Source organism: Podarcis tiliguerta (assembly GCF_965153285.1).
Source record: "Podarcis tiliguerta genome assembly, chromosome: 2".
In the NCBI taxonomy this organism is placed as follows: domain Eukaryota; kingdom Metazoa; phylum Chordata; class Lepidosauria; order Squamata; family Lacertidae; genus Podarcis; species Podarcis tiliguerta.
Genome location: NC_139535.1, coordinates 118,416,133 through 118,442,107, shown reverse-complemented (window position 1 = coordinate 118,442,107; position 25,975 = coordinate 118,416,133). Strand labels below are relative to the sequence as shown.

Here is a 25,975-nt window from a genome sequence, read left to right as displayed (position 1 = left end):
GCTACTTGCGGAACCACTAATATGCGGAAAATAAAAGTCAGAATTACATGCTAAGGGAACCTACATTCTGCCACCAGAATTATTCAAGTCACCTTCCCAGGGGGAAGGGGTACAACCAGAAGAGTAATGAACATTGGTAATGTGCAAGTTGCAAGGTAGCCTTCCCCAACGCAGTGCCTTCCAACTCTTACTGGAGGACAAGCCCCATCATTCCTGAACACTCACTGTGCTGCCTGGAGCTAATGGGAGGTAAAGTTCAAAACATCTTGAGGGTGCCCTGTAGGGGAAGGCTGTTGCAAGGGTAGAGCTCAACCAATCAACCTGATGCATGCATTTCCTAAGGGAACTTAGGCTGCTCTGTTTCTTGCTTCCAAATAGAAGCCATTCTACTTTCTCAAGCACTTCCTGATTTAGGAAAGGGACAATTCCACTCTTCTAAATGATGTGTTTTAATTCCATTTGATCTTGACAGAAAGAAGTTAGTCTTATCAGTAACTCTTGCTGGCACTTACCACCACTTTCTTGCCTTCATGTTCTTGCTCCATGTCTTCTCCATCCTCTTCCTCCTCCTCCTCCTCCTCAGCTTCCTGGTGCAAGTAAAGGACATTCCTCACGCCTCGCGGTTTGGCCCGGATAGCCACCGTGTCACAGCTGTCATCACTGTCACCTGTAGGGCACCCACACCCCTATATAATTCTTGCCATGAATTCATGCACTCCAGTCAACCACGACAGGAAAATCATTCCAAGGGTAGGCAAAACTGCCTCTGGCTCAGATCTACAGTCACTAAGCAAGCTTCCTCCCTCAAACCCTTTAATGGTAAGCACAGCTTCCCTACCCTGTTCTCTGTCTAGCACTCCTCTGGCAAAGAAGAACCTTTAGAGCTCTTGCTTCTAGAGAAGAGGGTGGCAGGAACACTAGGCCATCAGAATCATCAGGGAAGAGGGTAAAGTGAGGCCAACAGATGAGTAACTTCAGGAACATGGCAACATTGGTCACCTTGCACAGTAGAAGGACCAGGTGAGGAAAGTATGAAGATACGTTATCACAATGCCACCATGCCAGTTTAATCCAGGCTTGTAAATGAGCCAGCTGCCTTGCCACCAGTGGAACTAAAAATTGCCTCTAAGTAGCCAAAAAGTGAGTCTTTACGGAAGTTAGGTTTTAAAAAACCCACCACCCCAATCTGCACACACACACATGCATGCACACACACAAGTTTAGACCATAGATGACCAATATAAACATGCTAAGATTTCAGCTTGCTAACACGTCCTGTGGATCTATTTGTCAGGGTGGTATTACCCAATGTACTAGAGAAAATAGATTAGTCCTAACATTATTATTATTATTATTATTATTATTATTATTATTATTATTATACCCCACCCATCTGGCTGGGTTGTCCAAGCCCCTCTGGGCAGCTTCCAACACTTACAAAAACATAATAAAACATCAAACATTAAAACTTCCTGATACGGGGCTGCCTTCAGATGTCTCCGAAAAGTTGTCTGCAGTAACTTGCCAATGCAAATCAAGCTCTGTTCACACAAGCATGTTATGACTCAGAGCCATCCACTGTGATGTATTTATTGCTTGCTTTACTTAGTATCATGATTCACCAAGCTCTAGACACTCACCTTCGCTGTCAAGGATGTAGTCACGTGGGAACATGATCCCACAGCCCATAATGTCTCCCTTGTAACAGCGAGGCCCAAAGGGGTCGCCCACTCCACTCCCATGAAAGATCTTGCCATCATCTGCAAAAGAGAAAAGATGCACCATTGATGCAGTCTAGGAACAAATCTGAAAGAAAATGCTGACCTCAACCAGCACATGAGACTTCTGGGTATTCCTGCCTGCCCCCACAATACCAGCAAAGCAAAATGCTGATGTCTCAAAAGCTCAGGTGGAGATGCCACAGGTATCCCCTAAGCCACACTGTCCAGCCAAGCCATACCTCACCGCTTGAGCTTGGAGGGGGGTGTTACAGAGAGAGCATATTTGTATGAATGAAAGAGAAAGAGAAAGAGAGCATGTCTATACTTACACACACACACACACACACACGGGTGAGCAACCTGTGGCCCTCCAGAAGTTATGGGACTCCCAACTCCCATCAGCACCAGCCACTATGTTCCATGGTTAGGGACAATGAGAGTTGATATAAAGGGACTCTGCCTAACTTTCAATTCACTTGGAGGCTTCCCAGTGTTTACTCAGACAAGCTCAAGGATTGCATAACTCTCTTGTTCCCAAGTCTTGGGAGCTCTGCTGAGCTGTGGACTAATAGCTATGGGAGTGCAGTTTTCTGGAACCTGAAACATCAGCCTCCGGGTTTTATTGTGATTAGTATCCAAAACATGGCCAAAAATCAGAGAAACACTTAAGATTTTCATGCAATTAGATTAGCTGTTTTAAGAAAGCTTCACCCACCACAGAAGTCATACAAGTTCAGCTCAGCTCAATTTTCTAGGCCGTTTTATTCCAATGCCATTAAGGATACTGACAGTCAGATGCTAAGTACAAAAGGTGAGATGTAGAGAATCAGGGTGAAAGTTCACCATTTCTACATTAAGCAAGCAACTGGATGGTGACTGAAAAGTGCTGATATGCAATGTGGGGTCTTGTTTGTCATCAGAGATGGGAAATCCTTTCAGCAAGGCTGAAACTTCATTTAAACCATGGTCACCTTTGAGACAACAACCCCACAACTCATGTTTTTTCAATTTTTCATTTCATGTTTCATGAATTTTACACATTCAAAGGATGAACCAGAGGTAGATGCAAGCTAGAAGTATACACAGTTCTTAACATGATCAGAATTTTCTTGACTCAACTATCAAAAAACCCAAGCATGACATTCATAACTGAGAAATGGTTCCAGGAAGCAATCTGGGATTCCTTGTACATGAAGTCAGGAGAGTATCTCAGGGTAACAGCCCTGAGGTAGGTAGCGATGAATCATGATTTGTGAAGAGCCTGGTTTCAACTCCTAAAGCACATTTGGCATGATGGCTGAGTATGCCTCCCCAGGGCTTGAAGTGCTAAGAAACTTTCCCATGATGCCTGTTCACCATGCAGTCCCTCCAGGGCCAAACAAGCTGGTTCATTCAATCAGGCACACTACCCTGCCAGGCCAGAGAGGGCAAACACACTATTCGACACCCATGATCAAAGACAGGCAAGTTCTGAACCTGGTGGTCCAAACAGTTCCCTGCCTCCGGGCAGACAAGAACAAAAGGGAGAAGGGAAGGGGGGACCCAGACCACTTGAAAGGCCTTGGCACTCACTTTGTCTCTCCAAGTTCAGCTATGCAGCGGATGCGGGCGCCCGGAGCAAAAGGCATGTGGCCAAGGTCCTTTGTCTCCTTGAAGGAGGGAGGTTTGTTCAGCAAAAGGGCAGTAAATATTTTCCCATGTTGCCAAGGAAACTTTGGGAATAATGTTGTGTAAACATTCCAGAGTGTGTCTAAAATAATGAAGGCCGGCCAGCAAGAGTGCCTTTTAGGGAATCCCCCTCTGCTCAACAGGCACAGGCAAGGAAATCAAAACAGCAGGCTGGAGAGGGAAACGCCTACAGGGCAAAGGAGGATGAGGGGTGGCCTTACAGGGGAGGAGGCGGAGGCTGAATGCACCTTCTCTCTCTAACGCTGCTGTCTAAGCACTCCCGGAAGGAGATGCAGGCTGCCTTCTCTACGCAGAATAACGTAGTGTTAGATGCAACTGGTTCAGAGGACTTCAGGTTGAAGGTGGGAATATTATTTTGAATGCTCCCTCAAACTCCCACAATAACTAGTACAGTCAAACCTCAGTTGTTGAACGCAATCCGTTCTGGAAGCCTACTCGGCTTCCGAAATGTTCGAAAACCAAGGTGCGGCTTCCGATTGGCTCCAAGAGCTTCCTGCACTCAAGCGGAAGCCACGTTGGATGTTTCAGCTTCCAAAAAACGTTTGAAAACCAGAGCATTTACTTTGGGGTTTTCGGCATTCGGGAGCCAAAATGTTCCAAAACGGAGGCGTTTGGGAGCCGAGGTTTGACTGTACATCAGGACTGTAACCCAGCTCACACAGTGCAGTGCTGCTTTTCTATTTGTGGGGAGCGGTCTTTGTTTGCTTTAACATGGGGAGGAATTTAAACAACATGATCCTCAACGTACCATCTGATAGGGCACTGTCCATTCTAACTCCCTATTCTGCCGCATGCATGGATCAGTTCATAATGGCTTAAGTGCACCATCCAAACTGGGACTCGGACTTACACTCATTCCTTACTAAGCTCAATATGTAGTCAATTTTTGTTCTAGGCTACAACTCATAGAAAGTGGAGAGAGAGCTTAACCGATAGTATTAGTTCATAGGATTTTCTGAGACTAACTCAGCGCTGTGAACGCAGCACGGTGCAAGAGCAAAAAGGACTGGAGAGGAGCAAAAGCTCTTTGTGTTTGCTAAGCCATTCTCAGTTATCATTACACTGAGCAGGAATTTGTAGAGAGGTATCTTGCACTCACATCTATCTCTATTTCCCCTCCCGCTCTTCGAACTGCGTTCAAAGGGCTTCCCAGCATACCAAGATCCCAGTTTATTTTAGGCAAGCTATTTCCCCTAGCAGGGCTCTGGTTATTCAGTAGCAGCAGTGGGATCCATCTCAAAAGTCTGACCAGGAATTAGGCGTGAAGTAACAAGCCAGGTGAGATCAGAACCCAAAGGCACTGCAGCCAGCAAAGTGATTAAGGAAAGGGCAACTGGAGGTAAGGAAGGCATGTTCAGCAATGGGTGTGTGGGTGGCTCTCCTGGTCTGCTGACCAGAAGGGTTTGATTGTATATGGCTTCTTAGCCATTCAAGCTGCGAGCCAGTCAGGATATAGGATATCAGGAAAATGGCAGAGAGTTTGGTATAGGGCTGGTCCATGGGCTCTGGTATACTAACACACTTCTTAATAGATTTTTTTTGGAGGGGAGGCAAGTAAGGGGAGGGGGGGAATGATGGAAGTGTGCTGTTGTTTTTGTTGTTGAGGATGATGATGTTATTTTATTTGTACCCCACCCATCTGACTGGGTTGCCCCAGCCACTCTGGGCAGCTTCCAGGGGATACAAAAACATAATAAAACATTAAAAACATCCCTGTAGAGAGCTGCCTTCAGATGTCTTCTAAAGGTTGTATAGTTACATATCTCCTTTACATCTGATGGGAGGGTGTTCCACAGGGTGGGTACCACTACCAAGAAGGCCCTCTTGGTAAAATTATGCTTTCCGTGGAGAAAGTATATAGGGAGTTTTTCTCCCTCTTTCATAATAGCAGAACCCAGAAGCATCCAATGAAGCAGAATTGCTGGATTGAAGCTGAATTGCTGTTATTCTTTGCAGATAAGAGTCAGTCCAGGGCAGCAGAAAAGTTTCAAACTGCTCCTTTACCAAAGCCATCCTATCCCAACAAAAGAGGGAACTGCACTGAACATGTGGCCTGCATGGTGTGCTCACTCACATATATACCAATACAGCCTCATGGTGGTCATGAAGTTACAGGGCAAGAGAGTACTGAGGATAGCACCAAACTCAAAATCAGAAGAGGGAGGAGGCAAGCTCAATACAGTAAAAAGTAGCAGCTGTTTAGTATGAATGTCCAATGCATTTCAACCATGGATCATCCTCAAGGCAAATAATTTTCCTATCTTGTTCTGGAAAAAATAGAGAAAGCATGCTCAATAATATGCTTTGAATACTCTTGGTGGGCTCGTTTATTGTACTAGATACAGATGTTGATAGGCTCCAGCTCCCATCAGCCCCAGCCAGCATGGCCAATGGTCAGGAATAATGGAAGCTGTAGTCCAATGGCATCTGGAGGGTCACAAGTTGGCCAGTCCTGCAGTAGCTGAAGACCCAAGAAGACCCTTCACCACACAGAAGGATGAGTGGATTTTATTAATCCAGCCTAGAGATACCTTAGTACAAACACATTGAGCACTCTTCATGACACAAACTGCTATTTTATCTCGTATGCTTGCCTCCCAACTCTTCCTCCACTCTTATGAAGTCATGGGCCACTCCTCACAAGGCAGCCTGAGCATGAATGCTGAAGCTCCCTGGTGGGCCCAAATTCATAGCTCTCACCACCAACTTGAAACCACTTAGACTGAGGAGTGAAATCAAGAGTGCATTGAAAAGGAGAAAACATTCAGTTCAAGGATACACAGAAGAGACCACAGGCCAAATCTGTGGCAGATGGTCAAGGCTAGAGAAGCTGAGATGCTTCTGGCTCTCATAGGAAGCAAATCTGCCTCAGCCAGCTGGCCATAGAGTCTGTATCTGAGGAAAAGGCAATCTTTTTACTTTGGTTTATAGCAACAAATCTCAAATTGTGAGGAAGGCTTCTCAAAGAAGTGTGGACAGTTGCCAGAGGCGCCAATTGTTTATCTGTCTTGTATTCTTTTTATAGTGACGAACTTTAGCAATATTGTAAGCAAAATTATGTACATTCTACCATCTGTTGCAAGAACAGGAATCACTCTAAGTGAAGAATTCAAATTCACAGGAATCGCAGCTTTTCTTTTTTTAAGTTTCTAGCCCTTCAGCCTGGTGAGATCACACAGGAACGGAAGAAGGGAATGGGAATCTGATAAGGTTTTCCAATTGATGGAGCTTCAGTCTCCCACATTTATTTATTTAACAGGATTTCTATACTGCTTAATTGCAAAAACCTCTTAGCAGTTTACATAGCTCTTTGCCTCTTCCCATGAACAGTTTATCCAATCCACTGCTCTGAGTCATATAGGTTCTTTTTTCAGATAATTATTTTCTCATTGAAACCACCCTGTGCAAACATAACACTTAACCATAGCTCATTGCCTGTTAACCCCGGCAAAGATTCCTGATGATAGTGAAATCTCCTACCAAGCTAAGTCCTGCTCAAAGAGATCATTTAGATGGAGGGACCACTAAGGCCATCTTGTCACTTTGCAACCAAGAGGCTGTAAAGTTGGGGGAACTACCTTAATCATAGTTTGATCAGTGCAGATGTAATACAATGTCTAGCCCTGGTCTGCAGAATATATAATACAGATGCATGTACTTTTTTACTCTCTGCGATAAATGTATACTGGTCATAGAATTTTGGCTGTAATAAAATGGGAATAATCTTTATTTCTCTATTATTATTTTCTAAGTGCCAAAGGGTCTAGGTACTATACAAGTGCAGAGAGTACACAATCCTGCCTAAAACATAAAGCTCACAGGTTGATAACATTTCCTTCATTTGTCCAACCACCTAGTGATGTGAGTTGCTAGAGAAATGGGTAACCCATGGGTCACAGCAGAACTGGGATTTGTCCTGCTTAGTGTACTATCCACATATTCTCAAGCATATTCACATCCTGAAGGGATACCTTCAAAAGCAGCTGCCAAGATCCCCAAGATGCTCAGTTCCTATTTTTCATGCTTGTGTGATGCAGAATGTGTATTACACCAAAACCTGGTGGCAACTCAAATGTTGCACTTTAAAATCCCCAAACTGCTTAGGGCCTATCTCCTTGTGGCTTTGCCTAGTCTCATAAAACAACTCTCTTTACACTCCTGGATCATCGGGGAGAACCTTGATCTGCAGGTTTCATATATTCGCTTTCATAGATTCACTTGCTGGCTGTGCAGAAGAAGGGCCTCTGAAGTTGTGACTCCACATCTCTGGAACTCTCCCACTCATGAGCTTTGCCTTCCTCAATCCTCAATTGCCCTTCCTTCAATCAATCAATAGCTAGCGAAGTCTTTTTGAGGAAGGCATGTGGAGAGGAGACAAGATGCTATTTTAAATATGCTGCATTCATAAAATTTTATTGAACTTGTTATTATTGCTGATTTAGACTCCAGTTGTTCAATTTCCTACTTTCAGGAAAATGGAGGAAGGAAATATACCAAATAAAGTATATCAAGAAACATTATTTAGCCACCAAACTGCTCTTCCCACTGTGCCCTGAGCTTGCTTGTTGGTGCTGCAGATCTTCACTCACCTGCATGGTAGGCCACAGATCCCCTGCTCCAGCCAGGATGCCGGTTTTTCGGGTAGTCCTGGAACAAGAGAGAAACAGAGCAGAGCAAATCATGCAGCATTACAATTTTATCACTGAAGGTTCTTTCAGCAGAAAAATGACAAGCTGTCAATACTGTATTTTAAAAGGGGTTTCCACTTGAAAGGTGCTTGATTCCTGCCTCCCTCCCACCGCAGCTGCACAGTTCATAGAATCATAGAATTGGAAGGGACCGCGAGGGTCATCTAGTGCAATGCAGGACCCTTTTGCCCAATGTGGGGCTTGAACCCACAACCTTGAGATTAAGAGTCTCATGCTCTACAAAGTGAGCTATCCCAGCTTCAACATCTTGTTTACTCTCTTCAGCACCAAGATGTGATCACCTCAGTACCACAGAGGGGCACATCCCAATGCTCTGGGGAACCTTGACTCAGCATGGACAGGGATTAGACCCACAAAGCTTTACGGCCACAAAACTGAGGAGGAAGAAAAGCCCTTACTGCAGTAGCCAAGACTCACAGTATTCCAGCTCAGCAACACTTTATGGAGTTCCCTGAGCTCAACAACCAGGTAGTGCCTCTCTCACTAGGCTGGAAGGGACAAGAAAAAGACTAAGAAAGGGTTCAAGGAGTCTAAGGAAAAGATGCTGCAAGATCTTCGAATGTAACCACACCGTGCCCTTTAATTTAACAAGTATTAGCATTCATTTAACATGGTTTCTTATCACACTGGAAAGCTTCAGTTGGTACAAAACAAGAGCACTCCCTTCAAAGCCCTCATTGACCTGGGACCCACCTGAGTAATTTTACCAAAAGCAGACGACAGCAGACCAGCATGCCTTAATTTTATGCCTTTTGTAAGAAATGTACACTTTCTTGTGTGCTCTGCAATTTCAAATGCTAATCTTAGACCTAGCATGTCTTAAGCAGCTCCAGCTCTACAGGAATAAAGGCAGCTAAGGCAAGAGTTATGCCACATCTGCAATAGCTGTGCTTGCAGCTCCAATCAAAAAAGCATCTCTTAAAAAGATGGGAAGCACAAATACACATCATTACATGTGTGTTTTAAAACACAAGTGTGTTGGTTAAATGTTGAAACACCTTAATTTTTTAACAGAAACTGCCACACTGTGTGCCAGTGTGCCAAGAGAAATAAGCATATCCTTGGAGCTCATAAAATCCAGGAAAGCTGCTGCTGCTGCTGCTGCCCATTGTGTCTTTGTGTGATTTACTGCTCTGGTCTTCCCACTGCCGCTGTAGGCAGATCCTCCCTCATCTGTACTCCTGATCCTGCCCATTGTGTCTTTGTGTGATTTACTGCTCTGGTCTTCCCACCACCACTGTAGGCAGATCCTCCCTCATCTGTACTCCTGATGCCCAAAGTGGCAGAATTACCTACAATCAGTGAGCCATGCAGAAATGTATGCATTGGGCTCATCTAAGGCAGGTAATTCTTACTATTTCATGCGCTAAATGCAAAATCTTTCTGGTGAAAATCTGAGGTGCTTCCAATTTTAATTCAGGAAAAAAGAAAGTGCTTTAGCTAACAGAAGTTTGGAAACACTTGTATAAGCAAATGAGTCCTGCACATTACTTTTTAGCCATCACACCCTATTGGTTGAGACTCAGAGACTTGACATGGTAGTCCCTGGGTTCCAGCTGATCTGGAAACAAGTCTCCTACAAAACAGCTTCTGGTGGTCACACAAACACACCCACACCAGATGTAGAATCAATCGATTGTTTAGGGGATAAGTTGTCCTCCTGTAGGGACAGGAACTCAAGGGAGGGTGAAAGGAAGTTGATCCAGTTATTTTTTCTTTTCTTTTTCTTTTTGGATCTTGTATGGCTGCTGGGATTTGCTTGCTCGCTGTAGCAAGATGAGGAAGGAATGGAATGGCGTGGCCTTGAAGGCCAACCCAGCCACGTGAATCCAGACCATGTGTTGAGGCAAACAACAGAACCAGATGGCCACATCAGACAGGAAAGGAAGAGGGACAGACGCCAAACCAGCCCCAAAGAACAATCCTGCCTGCTTCTAATTTGTTATCTGGAATTCAGCAATAAGAGAGCCTGGCTCAGAAAAATCTTTGTAGCAGAAGTTGTGCAGGAGAAAGAAGCATGGAGAGACAGAGAACCTCAAGGCTGGGAGGAACCAAGTAATGATCTAGACCCTTGCGGTTCTCCAAAGCGGTTGCCCCATGGCAACACACAAAACTGCCAGGGGCGCCACAAGCACTGGTTTGATATCATGTGGCTTTTTGCACTGAGGAATGTCCTTAAAAGGAGGAGGCTAGCTTAGAGATCTAACTCTTCCCTCATTTATGCAAAGATGAGTTTGCAGGAAAATGGCACCATACCTGTGCAATATGACCATGACACCAAGACTGTGTGAAATGGCTTCTATGTGGCAGCTGGAACATGTAGAGCGCCTCACCACACCATATGGCATGCATAATTTCTAACAGCCGCTGTGTCATTCCACCTCACAAAGAAGCCTCAAACAGACCAAGTTAAAGCCAGCGTTCAAGTGCACCCAGTGAGGTATCTGCTTCAGTTTTTTTCTAGCTTCCAACCATTCTTTGTTTTGCAAAAGGCACCAGGCACCGCAGAGCTCTTTCCTGGGACTATGTTAGAACCAATAATTTTTCTAGTTCCAGCCTGGTGTCATACTGTAACCTCATTCACATAAGACTATGTGCAAGTGGAAATTTTCCATTGAACATGCAAGTAATCATGCATGCTACACCATTCTTAAGCAGTCCCCAGCCAAATGAGATGGCATCCTGCGCAGTGCATTTGAAGGGGCTCAAATTTTCAAATTTATTTGAAGGGGATATCATGCACCCCCTGGTATAATTGACACTGCCAGATGTTCCATCATCGAGCTAACACTGTTCTACTAGGAGTTCTATAGCTGTAGTTGCAGCAATAATGTGATCACCAGCTACTGCAAACTTGCATGAAGTATCTTAGTCCCAAGGGCATGGGTGTGCAGGCACACAGACACCCCTCATGAAGCACGCAACACAGCACACTTTCCCCCACCACAGTTTTACCTTTCGAGCCAAGCCCAGTGCAATGTAGCATTTCTCTCCTGGATCTACGATCTCAACTTCAAAGTAGTGACTCCTGGTACTTAGTGGCTGCCGAGCTTGGGCTAGACCCACGTCAATTATGCTCTTCCCCTTCCCCACGTACTCCAGGAGCTGCAGAGAAAAGGATAACACAATGATCGGCTGTCCAGATCAGACCTGACAGTCCATCAAGCCCAATGTTGTTTCCCAGGAGGATCACAAGCAAGGCATGTTAATACCCATCCACTTGTTAGTTAGCACCCTCCACTCCAATCATTTGGCAGATTCTGATGTTGCCTTAAAAAAGGTGGGGGAATGCAGTGAAAATCTGCACTTTTCATTTCTGGGAACAGAAACCACATTTTCACAGCTGATGATAATCATCCTGAATATAGCATCATGTTTCCAAACAATTATCATGGATACATAAAAAGAGTAACAAAAGGGGTGTCATTCAGCTAAGCTAATTTCACAGAACGGAGAAAGGAATGCAAGTTGGTCGGCAATGAAGAGAGAGCTATGAGGAGCACAAGTTACTGGTTGAATGGCTGCATGATAGATAGCTAGTTGGTGTGCCTTTAAAACATGTACAAGCAGTTAAAGACAAACTAATGTGTGAAACCATGATATGGAAAATCCTATCCCTGCAAATACTGTATATCCCCTTCTGTGCATAAGCACCTTAAACATGCAAGACCACTTTTCTTCAACAAGTTGAAATATATCCAGATGAGGCAGCCTTTTTTCCTCCTCAAATTTTAAACATGTGAATAACAAATGGATTTTAATTCTACATTGTAGCTGTTTTAATTGTGGTACTGCCCTGCTGAAGAGTGGGCTATCAGTACAAACAAACAAACAAACAAACAAACAATAAATAAATAAAGTGGGAGTCCAAGACATGCAGTTGGCAAACATCCTCATCTTATTTTGCAAGTCTCCAGTATTCAAGGTATTTCAGTACTTTAGGAAATCAACATTAAAGAAAAACACTGAAATGTTTTTAATACAGAAAACATACAATTATGTTTATAGCCACAAAGATATTCCATTGTTCATAAATCTGGAAATCCAGCAATACCCCATCCTGAATCTGGCATTACAGGTGGAAAAAAATCAAGGATGGATGGAATCATTTTGAAAACAAAGATATACCATAAGGAAGCAATGCCATGAGCAGCAAAATTGTGAAATTAGATAACGTAAGGAAAATAAATCATTACGCATTCCTTATTTTAGCATATTGAGCTAGAGAACTAACATTGTTATTTAACATATACAGATACAGTAAAAGCAAACCATATTTTAATAAACAAGACCTTCTTCTCCCCTCTTTTTCTACCCAAACCTTGTCTGCCAGGTACATTTCAAACTTTCGTACACCAGTTTTCAAAGCAGAGTCTTCTGCACAGGTTTCAAAAGTGCTACAAGTGCTAAAAGGGAAGAACTTTTTTCACATATCTTCTCATTTTGCATAATTTATTCTGCATGTGCAGTGAGCGGCAAGGAGGCAAGATGAGCAGTGAAGATCGTGCTCAGTTGCCTCCAGTGCTCCCCTACCACTTCAATTTTTAGCAGAGAAGGAAACAAAGAGTTGAACTGAAAAAATATATGGTTGCCCTGAATTCCAGGATATCATGCACCCCCTGGTATAATTGACACTGCCAAATGTTCCATCATCGAGCTAACACTGTTCTACTAGGAGTTCTATAGCTGTAGTTGCAGCAATGATGTGATCAACAGCTACTGCAAACTTGCATGAAGTATCTTAGTCCCAAGGGCATGGGTGTGCAGGCACAGAGACACCCCTCATGAAGCACAACCACATATTGAACTAATCTTTCCTGGCTCCTACAGCCCTGTGGAAAAACAGGCTACTGACCCTTTCCACTAGCTTTCTGCACTGCTGCCATAGGATTCCAAGAACCACTCATCCATCTAAGCACAAAGCAAACATTTCAAGCAGCTAGAACAGGAAGCAGCTCGACATAAGGAGTGACCTACTCTGACAACGATCTATCCTGGAGGAAGAACAACTCTTAAATGTGATGTTCTTGTGCAAGTTTCAGATTATGTTATTGTTATTAGTAGTTTTATTGAAGGTGGCTTTATGTACAATTTAAATAAAACAATTTAACAATAAAAAGAGATGCCAAACCAGACTGGGGGAGTGAGAATTCAAATGAGAGGGATGGGAAGCACAGGAAATTCAACCTTGGTCTGACTTGGCTATTGATATTGAACTAATGTTCTTGTTCTACATTTCCCTTCCAGATGGTACATATTACTGAGTGATTGGGAAAGTGCCTCTTATGGATGCATCTTGTCTGGATTAAATACAGGCATCTAGCTTATTCCTTCATCTATACATGACTACTCTTAACTGCTGGTGCTGACTTCTCTTCAAGCCAGTGGACAATTTTAGGGTGCTATTCAGCTTTCTGGGCAAGTGACTAGCACTGCACATATGAACTGCATTTAGGGACCATGTTTAGCTCCATGTCCCAATAATATAGCTAGTATACTGGCGGTGAAGTTTTTAGTACAATAGTCATTCTTACGCATACATCTCCCTATAGAAGGGGGGATGCGGGTGGTGCTGTGGGTTAAACCACAGAGCCTAGGACTTGCAGATCAGAAGGTCGGCGGTTCGAATCCCCGCAATGGGGTGAGCTCCCGTTGCTTGGTCCCTGCTCCTGCCAACCTAGCAGTTCGAAAGCACGTCAAAGTGCAAGCAGATAAATAGGTACCGCTCTGGCAGGAAGAAACGGCATTTCTGTGCACTGCTCTGGTTCGCCAGAAGTGGCTTAGTCATGCTGGCCACATGACCTGGAAGCTGTACACCGGCTCCCTCAGCCAATAAAACAAGATGAGCGCTGCAACCCCAAAGTCGGCCACAACTGGACCTAATGGTCAGGGGTCCCTTTACCTTTACCCTATAGAACAGAGGTAGCCAATGTGGTGTCCCTCAAGATGTTGTTAGACTCCAAATATCTCTGACTATCGGCTAAGTCTTTAGGGTTGTCCTAAAAACCACGTTTCAGTTCTGGATCTAGGCATGTAATGCAAATAAAGGCGAACTTATTTTCTGCCCTTTAAATTATACTTCAAAATCTGCCCCAGTGGCAGGCCACCTTACCATTCCATAATGGGCCAGCCCCAAATCAATCAATGAGAAAGTACATGGGACCATCGGTCTGCTGAAACTAAGCAGGTCTGGTCTCGAGAACCATATGTATGTCACTTTAAGTTCCTTGGCAAGATGAAAAGGCGGGATATAAATTTAAGAAAATAAGAAAGATGACCAACTAGGGCAGGAACAGGCATATATCCAGGAGCCCCTTTGGCTATAGGCAAAAGAGCAGACAAACAGGGTAAATATGCAAGGTGTGTTTACACCTAGCCCTGATGAATCACTTGCCAGCCCTGTCTTTAGAAAGCACTTTAATCCCCTTTTAATGGCAGGCCTTTTAAGAACTCCATTCAGTCATCAAAAGTACAGAAGGCCTGAAACAGGAACAGGCTTGGGCCAGGCAGCCCCACCCCACCTGATCTTCATGGCCCCAAGCTTCTATTTTGTGCTGCCCTGCCACCCTAGCGCTGTGCTGAAATATGTCATCCAGTTTCTCAAAGGTTTTCTTCCCTTGCAAAAGAGGCTTCGGCTTTTTTCTGCCTCATTCTCAGGAGACTTCAGAATTTCTTTAGGATTTTGGTGGGAGTGCAGTCTTAAGCTTATTGTTGTGAGGTGGCCAAGACTGGGGTGGGGTGGGGGTATTTCTTCCCAGTAAACTCTGTAGCCCCCCTGACTGGCTGCACTTTCTCTCATCTGAAAAAGCCCTGGGCAGGCAGGAGTTACCTGATGAGGGCTTTCCCTGGGCCTTAACTGAAGCACAGGCATTCGAGAAGCTTGCCAGGTGCGGAATACGGTAGAGATGATTTGTAGACTGAAATAAATGGCACAGATGAAAACCTGTTGTACACCTCATGTTTGACTGTTTCTGGGTTTAGATAATAAATGGAGTACTGCAATGCTCTCTACATGAGGTGTCCCTTAAAGACACCTTATACTCTGGAAGCTGCAGCTACAGCAGAATGTGGCTTAGCAGCTGCTGAGCAGAGCAGCTTAAAATGCTGCAAACTACTGAGCCCTTTCAAGGCGTTGGCCTTCATGTTTAAAGTTCTAAACTGCATGTGGCCCAAGTACTTAAAGAGGAGCCTCTTCCAGTACTAGCTATCCTGTCCCTTCAGATCTGCGATGGAGGCCCTGTTCATGGTACAGCTAGTAGGCACAGGACAGAGTCCTCTTTGTGGTGGCCCCTGAGTTGTGGAACTCCCTCCCATAAAAAGTCCATCTCCCACTCAACCTGTCACTAATCAAACATATTTTTGAGACACATCTTTGTAGCAGGGGATTGTTATCAATCTGATATCCATTACCTGCTGCAGGTATCCAAGAATTTTTAGTAATATATTACAGTTATTGTTGTTTAAAGTTGTTCTGATTTATTATAATGATTGTATTTGTATTTTACTGCATGCCATCCTGGGCTCCTTTCAGAAGGAAGGGCAGGATACAAATAACAACAATCCTACTGGTACTGTTGATACAGTCACTGTGCATATGTTTCTGGAAGCGGGAAGGAAAAATGACCTGGTGTCAAAACACACTATATGAAGCGGACCTGGACAGAGACATGGGCTGATAAGGTGCACTTCTCACAGAAAAACCTATGAAGATGAATGGCGTCTCCACAAATGTGACATGCAAGTATAGACTTTTGAACCTGACACAAGATTAAACATCCTGGGAGTCTGAGTTTTTATCTTTTTTAAAAAAAAAAGTTTCTAGCCCCTATCATGTTGAAAATAAAACTTTAGACCATATAAAGGCAATGTCTGTTGTCATGAGGTGTGTTTTGAAGAGGTGAAGTGATTCAGCCTCTGTATAGTTTCCCTTCTCTCATTATAACCAGAATGGAAATTGTACCAAATCAGCCAGAAAACTGAGAATTTGCATAGTCTGTTCAGGTCACAGAACTTCACTTTCCTGGCAGGTTTAAGGATTTTTTCCTGAAAAACAGGATTCTAAAAAGGCATCCGGGGTGAAGGATTTCATTAATATTTCAAGAAAACATATGAAAGAGCCAGCAAGTTCCCAGCGGCCTGAAGAAGAACAGACTGTTAAGCAACACTGTCATGCCTTTCATAGCAGCACAATAAGCAGAAGTTCACTAGGCAATGTTTTCCAGTCTTCTTTTCCTCATGAAAAGCTGCACCTGTAAATTATTTGTCATGCAGCTGTTAAAGGCACAGATATAAGCTCCCTAGAAAAAAAGGGTGGCAGTTCCACCAAAAACGGCCAGCTGCCACCTTGGTGCAACAGGCCAGCACAAAGCCTGGATGGTGACTGGCCCTTTAGGAAACAGTTTCCATGCTGGCTTCCCTGAAAAGACTAACTGAATGCCTGAGGCTGCTGACTTCTGCCCTCAAGATCTGGTGATGTTGACTTTTACCTCAGGGCTTACTTGCTGGGGACAGAAAACTCAGGCTCATGAAAAGAATTAATGCTGCTGGATTTCTTCAGTCAGAAACACACTGAAGTGGGACGTAATGCAATATACAGGAGAAAATGCTTTTTTAAAAAATCCAGAGGAAATTCCTAGCTGAGAATAGTGTGTTGTTCAATGACCCCACCAAGTACAAATTCAAAAGCTAGTTAACCCAAAAAAAAAAAGAGAAAAAGGAAAGAAAAAAGAGACAGACTTCTAATACTACAGGAGAGTGACCATAGGAAAATAGATGGCTTCAGGCTACTGCAACTCAGACATCCAAAATTCCAAGACAACCAGTTTTGAAAAAACAGACACGCACTCACTTTCAAGAGACGCACAGCAAATCCAGGCCTACCTCCCACTCTGCCAGCGTGCCGAAAACCCACGCCCAGCCTTTGAAGAGTGGGCTTTTAATAAACAAAATATTAAATTGTCCAAAGGAAGAATGCAAGTTATGCATTTTATTTTTCCATCAGGCCAGGGAAAGAGCCAGGAAAGAGAGGGAGTTTATGTGGGTGAATTTGGCACTGCAATTCAAAGGACAGAAAGAGGAAAGAGGTTGTCCTGGAAGGATCCAGCAGTCCTCAACCCGTTTGGCTGGGTCCAAACTCAGGATAAGCAGTTCTGTGCATCTTTTGAAAGTTCAGGGCTTGATCTCAGAGGACTGCTTCACACACTACAACAATAGGAAAGGAGCGCTTCTGCAAATCCCTTCTGTGGTCTGAAAATGTCTCATCTAAACACCCTTAACTAATTCCAAATCACCATAAGCAATACATGCTTTTGGTGTTGCTCCGCAATCAGGATGGTGTGGGTTTATACATTGCTAAAGCTGCATTGTGGGAAGCTTCCATGGATGGTTTTTGTCTATCCAGGATCAGAGTGGAGAATTCTCCAACAGCCTAGAATGGCTAACAATTCTTCCACCTATGCTCAATTCTCTCCCCCCCCCCCCCCATTTCTCAGCTAAAAATAAAGTACAATTATCTGAGGGCACATGAGATACCTTCCCCTTAAATCAACAGTGCAAAGGCTATGTAAGTACCAGAATACAGCATTTTGGGGGAGGGTTCTGCAGTCACAAAAAATTAAGCTTACTCAGAAGAAAAGGCAATCATCCATTTTAACCATGAAAAAGGAACCTAAATCTTGAATGGCAGAAGACCCTAGGAGTGAAAACAGCTGCATAAAGTGGGGAAAGGCAAGGGATAATTTTGAAATAAGAGAGGAAATGTAAATGGTTGGCTTCCCTGTTCTTGCAGGGAGCGGGGGGAGCTGTCTGGGTCAGGGAAGGTCCACATCTCAGACTGGGACAGGGGATAGGCATGTAGAAAACAAGGGCTTATGTAAGGCCTCTGTGGGCAATGGCTTCCATTTCAGGCATAGAGTTAAGAATGTGCAAACAACTCTGCTGGATCATACCACAGGTCCACCTAAGTCCAACATTCTTTCTCCCAGCCAAATATCTTTGAGAAGCTCAGACTGGGGCATAATGGAAATATAGTGGCACTCTGTCTGTTCCTAGTATCCGGTAAGTTGAGGATATACTAGTTCTGAACATGGGAGGATCCGTTATTAACCACCCCAACCACTTGTGAAGCTACACACAAAAAGGATTTGTTGAGCCATCAGAGGCCTGTCTCTCCTTTAACACTTAGCCCAAAGTTGCACCTCCACCAGACTCACAATTATGAAAAAGAAATTCCACCCAGAGCCCTTCCTGATGGCATTTTACTTCAGACCATAGTTTATAAGGGGAAGCTTCCAGCAGATGAAGGCAACAACATGTTGGCCAAGCAACGAGAGCATCCAAGACAAACAGGTGAACCTCTTAGATAAGCAGATGTAGGCCCCGCTCTTTCTGCTGGTCACATGAGCCATATGCTCAGCCAACAACAGCTGAAGGAACTTAAAACTGGTAGCACATTCCAGATTTAGGCAGAGCAGAGTCTACAGGGCAGGCTGAGAAAAATTCGTCCTTAATAAACCCCAAGTTAATTCCAGCAAAGGCCATTTTGTGGTGGGGTAGATGGAAGCAAGGAATCCTGAATAAGACAGGCCCAGCTCCAAGCCAATGCACCATATATTATGGTGTTGCTGAATGGAGAGTCTTTCATAATCAAATTTGCAGAGTTTGGAGTTACACTTAACTGTTTAAAGCCAACTTACCATCCCCATAGTCCTGACCCTCCATATCAAGACCATTGATCTGGGCCATCTGCGCAACAAATGTAAGCTTGTGAGACTTATTCTGCTGAGTCACCTAGGTGAATCCAGTTATTTCTATTCACCTTTGTTAGAAGGAAGCTATTCTTCTCTGTGGCTGCCATCACCTCATAAATGACAAACATCAAACCTCAATCCCATGCAAAATGTTTCAAAGCACACACCAAACACAAAAATATTGTACTTCCACCAGACTTCTGAGAATCAGAGGTATTGTTAAAAGAAAAATAAAGAAGTTTCTAGTTCTTATTATTCCAGATTAGAATTTTTAGAGGTATGGGTATGCTAAAGCACCAATGACAGAGGAGAAGAGCAAAACTCTTTCTGTGCCTGCTCTCATGAATGGCAACAACTTTCCCCACTGCAATTCCTGGCACAGGTGGTGCTCTGCCAAATAAACTACAACCGTCTAATGCGGTACACATCCGCAGTCACATGTTTGCTTTAAATATTATATTGCTTAATCTTTTATTCTGTGTGTGTGAACATTTGACATTTTCAATCACAGGATTTTGTTTTTGTTTTTTACTTCCTTGAGTCGGTTTAGCCAACAAAGGTGGAGAAACCAGAATGCTGGTGATATCAGAGTTGTTATACTGAAGGTCAAAGGGCCTGAAGAACCCTGTCAAAAGGCCCAGTGCACATCGGACCAAAAATTGTCCTGACACTAGTCTTTCTTCTGGAGACACATTTTATTTTTTAAAAAAGCAACTGAGTAATAACTTTAAAGGCAAATGGATCACTGAATTATTTTGTAGTACCAGGCTCCTCAAAAGTAGAAGGATTAGTCTTCCTGATGTGCACAGAAAAGGGCATGTCAGTGAATGTACTCAAAGACCCCAGGGGCTGATATGAAGGAGTTGAAGGATGGACAGTCCAAACAGCAGTAATAACAACAAAAATCCTGGAGGGAGTCTTAGCCAAACTGATGCCAATTCCAACTGTGGTGGTGCTGGGAGGCAGTCTAAACAAAGTAACAGATAGATAATAGTGGAGCCTGACTGACGATAGTGGGACCTGAATGACAATCAGGACAGCTCAAGAGATAAAGGGGGGGGGGACACACCACAGTTGGTATTTTGCTATATCTAAGCACCGCAGTCTCAGCAATCTTGCAACTCAAATGACAGGAAGAATTCCAAAGAACTTCCAAATAAACTAAGAACACTGATTTAGGATAGCTATGTATCAAGGTCTCATTAGGGCAAGTACTGCAGCATATTGCTGGTTTGAAGCTAAACCCAACAGCATTAGATAGCTAGGATAGCTCAGTCAGCAGAGCATGAGAACTTAATCTCAGGGTTGTGGGTTTGATCCCCAAATTGGGCAAAAAGATTCCTGTACCGCAGGGGGTTTGACTAGATGATCCTCATGTTCCCTTCCAACTCTACAATTCCTTCTCTTTGACTCTCAGGGACCATTATTTCCAAAGACTTGAAACTACAACCCTGTTCTGAGAGCACTAAAAGCAGAGCTCAGAACTGGAGGCAACCATAGCTCACTTGCTTGGGATGAATAGTAGTTATCAAAATGGTAACCGCTATTCTGAAAAAGGAAAATTTGTAGTATGGCAAGAACATCAGAACACCTATATTCATCAAAGCTATTAGTTTTCTGTTGCAACATAAAATAACAAAACTACTTTAAATAGAAAACCAGAATACCCTCAGCTATTAGAACCCCAGGAATCAGCTGAACTTCAGAGTATCGGGCAATGCTAACCCAGTTTTTTTAAAAAATATTTAATCATTTTTGCAACAACTGCAAAAGACATATACAACAAAAACCATAAAAACACTAATAACACAATTTGACAATTCAGATTTGAATACTGATATACCTAGACAGCATCTTAAAAAGCAGAGACATCCCCTTGCCAACAAAGGTCCGTATAGTTAAAGCTATGGTTTTCCCAGTAGTGATGTATGGAAGTGAGAGCTGGACCATAAAGAAGGCTGATCGCCGAAGAATTGATGCTTTTGAATTATGGTGCTGGAGGAGAATCTAGAGAGTCCCATGGACTGCAAGAAGATCAAACCTATCCATTCTGAAGGAAATCAGCCCTGAGTGCTCACTGGAAGGACAGATCCTGAAGCTGAGATTCCAATACTTTGGCCACCTCATGAGAAGAGAAGACTCCCTGGAAAAGACCCTGATGTTGGGAAAGATGGAGGGCACAAGGAGAAGGAGACGGCAGAGGACGAGATGGTTGGATAGTGTGCTCGAAGCTACCAGCATGAGTTTGACCAAACTGCGGGAAGCAGTGGAAGACAGGAGTGCCTGGTGTGCTCTGGTCCATGGGGTCACGAAGAGTCAGACACGACTAAACAACAACAACATACCTATGACTACACCTTTTAAACAGTTTTTCCCCACCTCTCCTCCCCCTACTTCCCACCACTGTCTGCCTTATCGCTTAAATATTCCTTCCAGATTTCTTCATATTTATCTATTCTTAATTTGTGTCGACATGCAATTTGTTCGTATGTAGCTAGTCTGTCCATATTATCAATCCATGTGCTCAATGGAATCTTTTTGCGGCTCTTCCAATTCATCAATGCTAACACAGTTAACAACCCCGTCCCCAGCGACCAGTTCAGTGTCTCTGGCCCAATTCCCACATGTGGTTAGATATATCCCCCAACCCTTATCAGAAGATGCTACACAACTGAATATCTGAACTGCCTCTGCACTGACCACAGGTGGTTGCTTAGTTACATCTCTCTAGCCCTAAACCACTTAGGACCACTTGGTAACTTAAGGACAGCTTTCTCCTACATAAGCCTGCCTCCACATTAAAATATCCCTCAGAGGTCCCTATTCTTGTCCTACCACAGTAGAAGCAAGATAGGCAGCCAACAGAAACAAAGAGGGTCTTGGTGGTAGCCCCTCCAACACACACACGTGCACTTTGGAATTCTGCCCCGAGGAAGGTTTGCAAAATGTGCTTTAATTTCTGCTGGGAAAACAAAGTGGGAGATAATCACAGCTCCCTGTATTTGGTGCCAGTTGTCTAGCTGCTGTATTTTCTACCAGTTCCCTAGCGTATAGTTTGAAAATATTAAGTTAACAACACAATTCTAACAACTGGCCCAAATATAAACTGCACCTGCAAATAAGCTGCACCTTCAAAATTCAGAGGGGGAAAGAAAAAAAGACAATACCTGAATATAAGCCGCTCCCTTAAAATTCTGCAGGCACTCATACCCATAAATGGCAAATATAGAAGAAAATCCTACAGGTACCATTCCCCCGTGCTCCTGGGCTGCTACCTGGGGGCGGGGGAGCAGCACTGCTTTGCTGGCGGCCTCCCCCCCACCATTCCAACGTCTCGGGGGAGGCTTGGGAGCGGTGGGTAAGCTGGGCGCCATTGCTCTGCGCTCCCGGGCTGCTTCCTTGGGGGAGGGGAGCCACGCCGCTTTGCCAGCAGCGTAAGGTCACGAATATAAGCTGCACTTTAACGTTTCAGTTGGAATTGGGGGGGAAAGTATGGCTTATATTTGGGCCAATACGGTATGTCTACTCTGAATTAAGTCTTACTGAATTACATAGGGCTTATTAAGTGGTGTTAGGATTGTAGCCTAACTTATGGAAGTTCATGAAAAAAGCATTACCTGTTGTGCAGGAGGTCCATCCCGACCATTCAGGGATGCTTGGGGGGGGGGGCACGAGAAACTTTCTTTCCATGAACTTCCTTAACATATTTAAGGATCCAAGCCAGTTTATGTGAGCATTACAATGCACTCCAATTTCTCTTGGATAGAAGGACCAAGCTTATAGAATAAAAGCACTCAGTGTGGTGGTCATGACTCAACAAACATTTTTCATGTGTTGCTATCTATTTTATCGCTGTTTCTGTACTGTTCAAGAGATTGGGGGGAGGGAGACAAGGAGGAAGAACACAAGCCAAAAGCATCAAGGCATTTTAAAATACGAAGGGCGACAGATCCCATTAACATGGCCACACCCTACCTTTCCCCTTCCAGCTCTGTCTAACAGAAGAGTACAATGTTCAGATATTTGTGGTATAATGCAGCAGCCAGACAGTATACAGGATAGAGTTGGAAACAGCAGACAACCCAGAGTCTTGGTTGGGGCAAATACATCAACCAAAGCAATATTGGCTTCAAGGGGCTGACCTCCAGTCACCGTTTTAATCTGCTGGTGGAACAGCTGGCTCTCTTTCACGAAAAGGTCTGGAATGTCTCTTTGGCATGTCCTCAGATGTTCTCTACTGAAGAACATCAGATGAGAGCCTGGGACAGCATCTTGTTACAAAGGGAAAAGCTGCAGTGCCTTCACCCCACTGTGAAGCTTCTTCATTTCCAGATAACAGCTTTGGGGGCCTCTATAATTTAAGCCTCGGGGCAGAGCACATGCTTTTGTCACCATGAAGCCTCCTGGAGGTACACAGCCCAACCTGGCTGTATCATTCATCATTATTCACTGTGCAAACTTTGCCCTCAGGGTGTGAGTCTCCACCCCTCCGTGTTCCAGGCTGACATGGGGGGGAGGAGTGTGTTAAGATCCAAAATGTAATGGCATCCATTCATGTGGCAGTGACCTGCATGTGCTACAGCTGGAAAGGGGAGTAACTTGCCACAGGAAGGCCCTTTTTGGTGGCATCACTCAACCACCACAGAACATGTCATGCCTGTCAGGTAAGTTTTAATCCTACATGTTTGGAGGGCTTTAACAGCAGGCTATCTTACATGAATTTGTGGCTCTTAGTAATGATGTTTGTGTAATACCTCCATATCAGAGGTAACATGCCTCTAAATACCAGTGGCATGTCCTGTTTACAAGATTGCAAGGGACATTTGGTTGGCCACTGTGAGAACAGGGTGCTAGATGAGATGAACTTTTGGTCTGATCTACAAGGTTCCTATGTTCTTATGCTAGGGTAGCAGTGGCCAACCTTTTGGATTCGTGAGCACATTTGAAATATTGAGTGTACTGTGGGCATCACCTTGAGATTACTCCTTCGCTCTCCTCACACACTTGTATGGCCACTCATGTTCTTTGCTTTGCAGAGGTCTGGAAGACCCTTCCTCCATGACTAGCGCACACCCCAGGACATTCACTTGCATGCACATAAATCTTTGTACCCTGGGAGAGTTATTAAATACAGGTTGGCACCAAGCTTCTTGCTATGAGTATTTTAAAAAAGAATTTCCCTGCGTCTTGCAGAAGTCAATCTTATCACCTGCATCCAATGTCTGGGGACATATGTGATCAATTTCTTGGGTGCAAGGCTACACATGGAAACAAATGAGCTTCCGGAAAGACCACTTTAAGAGGCAAACTGCCAACAGTCCTTTGCAAAAGAGTTAGCAATACAATAAATCTACACCCCATTAGATTTTTTTAAAAAACTTTCATTACAGATGAAACTGTCTGAACAATGTTCTTCTGTTAACCACACCTTGGATTAAGATTTAATGGTGGTGCTGGGGGCCAGATGCAGCCTGCCTGCCACTAGTTTATCATCTCTGATTCAACAGAAAAGAAAAGCTTTTGAAGAGATCCTGCAGAAGGGGCCTAAAGAGGGCAGGGATACAGGAAGTGGGCAACACACAGCCTTCAACAGAACCTTTTGAAAGTGTCACACAAACAAAAAGTAGTATAGAAACTTGCAGATTTATAGAACTCTGGTTTCCTAAAGATCAGCCCACAAGACAAGAATCCTCAGTGTGTGTTATTTCCATAATGCATTCCCTGTCTCACTAGAAGTAATGCAGATGCTATATCTGCAAAAACAAAAAAACCCTGCATTGCACAATGGTGGGAGGAAAGGCTTTATAAATTTTGGAATTTTGCCAATATGCATAAACTTATCAAACAAGTGCAAGAAGCATGAAAACTTGAGAAATTAATGTCCATCAATCATTTGCGTAAGCAGATATTGATAACTAAGATAGAAATGGAAAAGGTTTCTTATATTGCTTAATTTATGGACTCTGCATTATATTAATATTGCATTAAAGCATTCCATGTTAGAGATGAAAAGGCTTTTTTGGTGTTTCTCTTATTACCTTGAGAATTTTAAGTGATGATTTCCTAGTGAGTCCCAGAATTATGGTTTATCATAATTATGCATTTTGCAATTGTAGTCTTCCTGTTTCTCCAACACATGCTTGATATATATCAAATACATCACCTTCTGAAATTGTTCAATAAAATATAATTTTAAAGGGGGGAAGGAAATATACTTTATGCACATAATGCATGTTATCCAGCAGCTCCCCAACCATGACTTATTTCCAAGGATAAGAATACTATCAAGGTCAGAAGAACTTGGTGTTCTGAATGCATAGAAGACTGCAGGATTCAGTAATACACAGTGGGCTGCTGAAGGGTGTGTGGGTGCCAAATGGCTCCCTTACGGCTGCTATGGGAAGGACAGAATGAGAACAATTATAAAATTATAGATGGCTCTTCCCCCACCCACCCCAAGTTATATTCTGTTAACAACGATAGCATTAGGCAACAGGGCAACTTTAGCAGGCAAGATAAGCAAATCTATCACTGGAAGCTTTCACAAATGAAGCTGAGTGAACATCTGGCCCAGATGGTTCAAGGCCAAGAGTGACAATGGTCAACACTGACAGCCATGCAAGAAACATTCCAGTGTGAGACAATCGTTTTCTGCACCACTGCAAAAACACAGAAGCTTGCTCTAGTTAACTCCTGAGGACTCCAGTTTCTGGCATCCAGCAGAAAACAAGTCTGTATGATTCTAGCCCTCGTGTTGTTGGGAAAGAGATTTGAATGCAAGAACAGTGACTGAAATATGCTGATAAACCCAACTCACATGAACGTCAGTATCCAGGACTAGGTGTGTGCTACAATTCTTTAAGTAATGGAAAAGAAATGCATATTGTTGGACACAGGGTTCAACTCACAACTAGAGCTTACAGCAGCTGGAATGTGAGAGGAAGACTTAATGTTTTCTCCCACCAATGGAAATCTGTAACTCCTTGCCATTCCTCACTACTCGCAAAACCAGTAAAAAGGTAAAAGGTAAAGGTACCCCTGCCCGTACGGGCCAGTCTTGACAGACTCTAGGGTTGTGCGCCCATCTCACTCAAAGAGGCCAAGGGCC

General features: G+C 43.7%; 1 protein-coding gene across 11 annotated transcripts in view; it reads right to left on the bottom strand.

Annotated features, from left to right (window-relative positions):
- SPRYD3 (SPRY domain containing 3) overlaps positions 1 to 25,975 on the bottom strand; it is a 44,120-nt gene that overhangs the window by 3,809 nt on the left and 14,336 nt on the right. For all 11 annotated transcript variants that reach the window (XM_083428283.1, XM_083428288.1, XM_083428292.1 and 8 more), the window contains exons 7-10: positions 11,075 to 11,224; positions 8,000 to 8,057; positions 1,641 to 1,760; positions 513 to 667 (exon numbers count right to left, since the gene is read on the bottom strand). In XM_083428283.1, the coding sequence (XP_083284409.1) occupies positions 513 to 667; positions 1,641 to 1,760; positions 8,000 to 8,057; positions 11,075 to 11,224 (483 nt within the window). The remainder of the gene's footprint in view (positions 1 to 512; positions 668 to 1,640; positions 1,761 to 7,999; positions 8,058 to 11,074; positions 11,225 to 25,975) is intronic.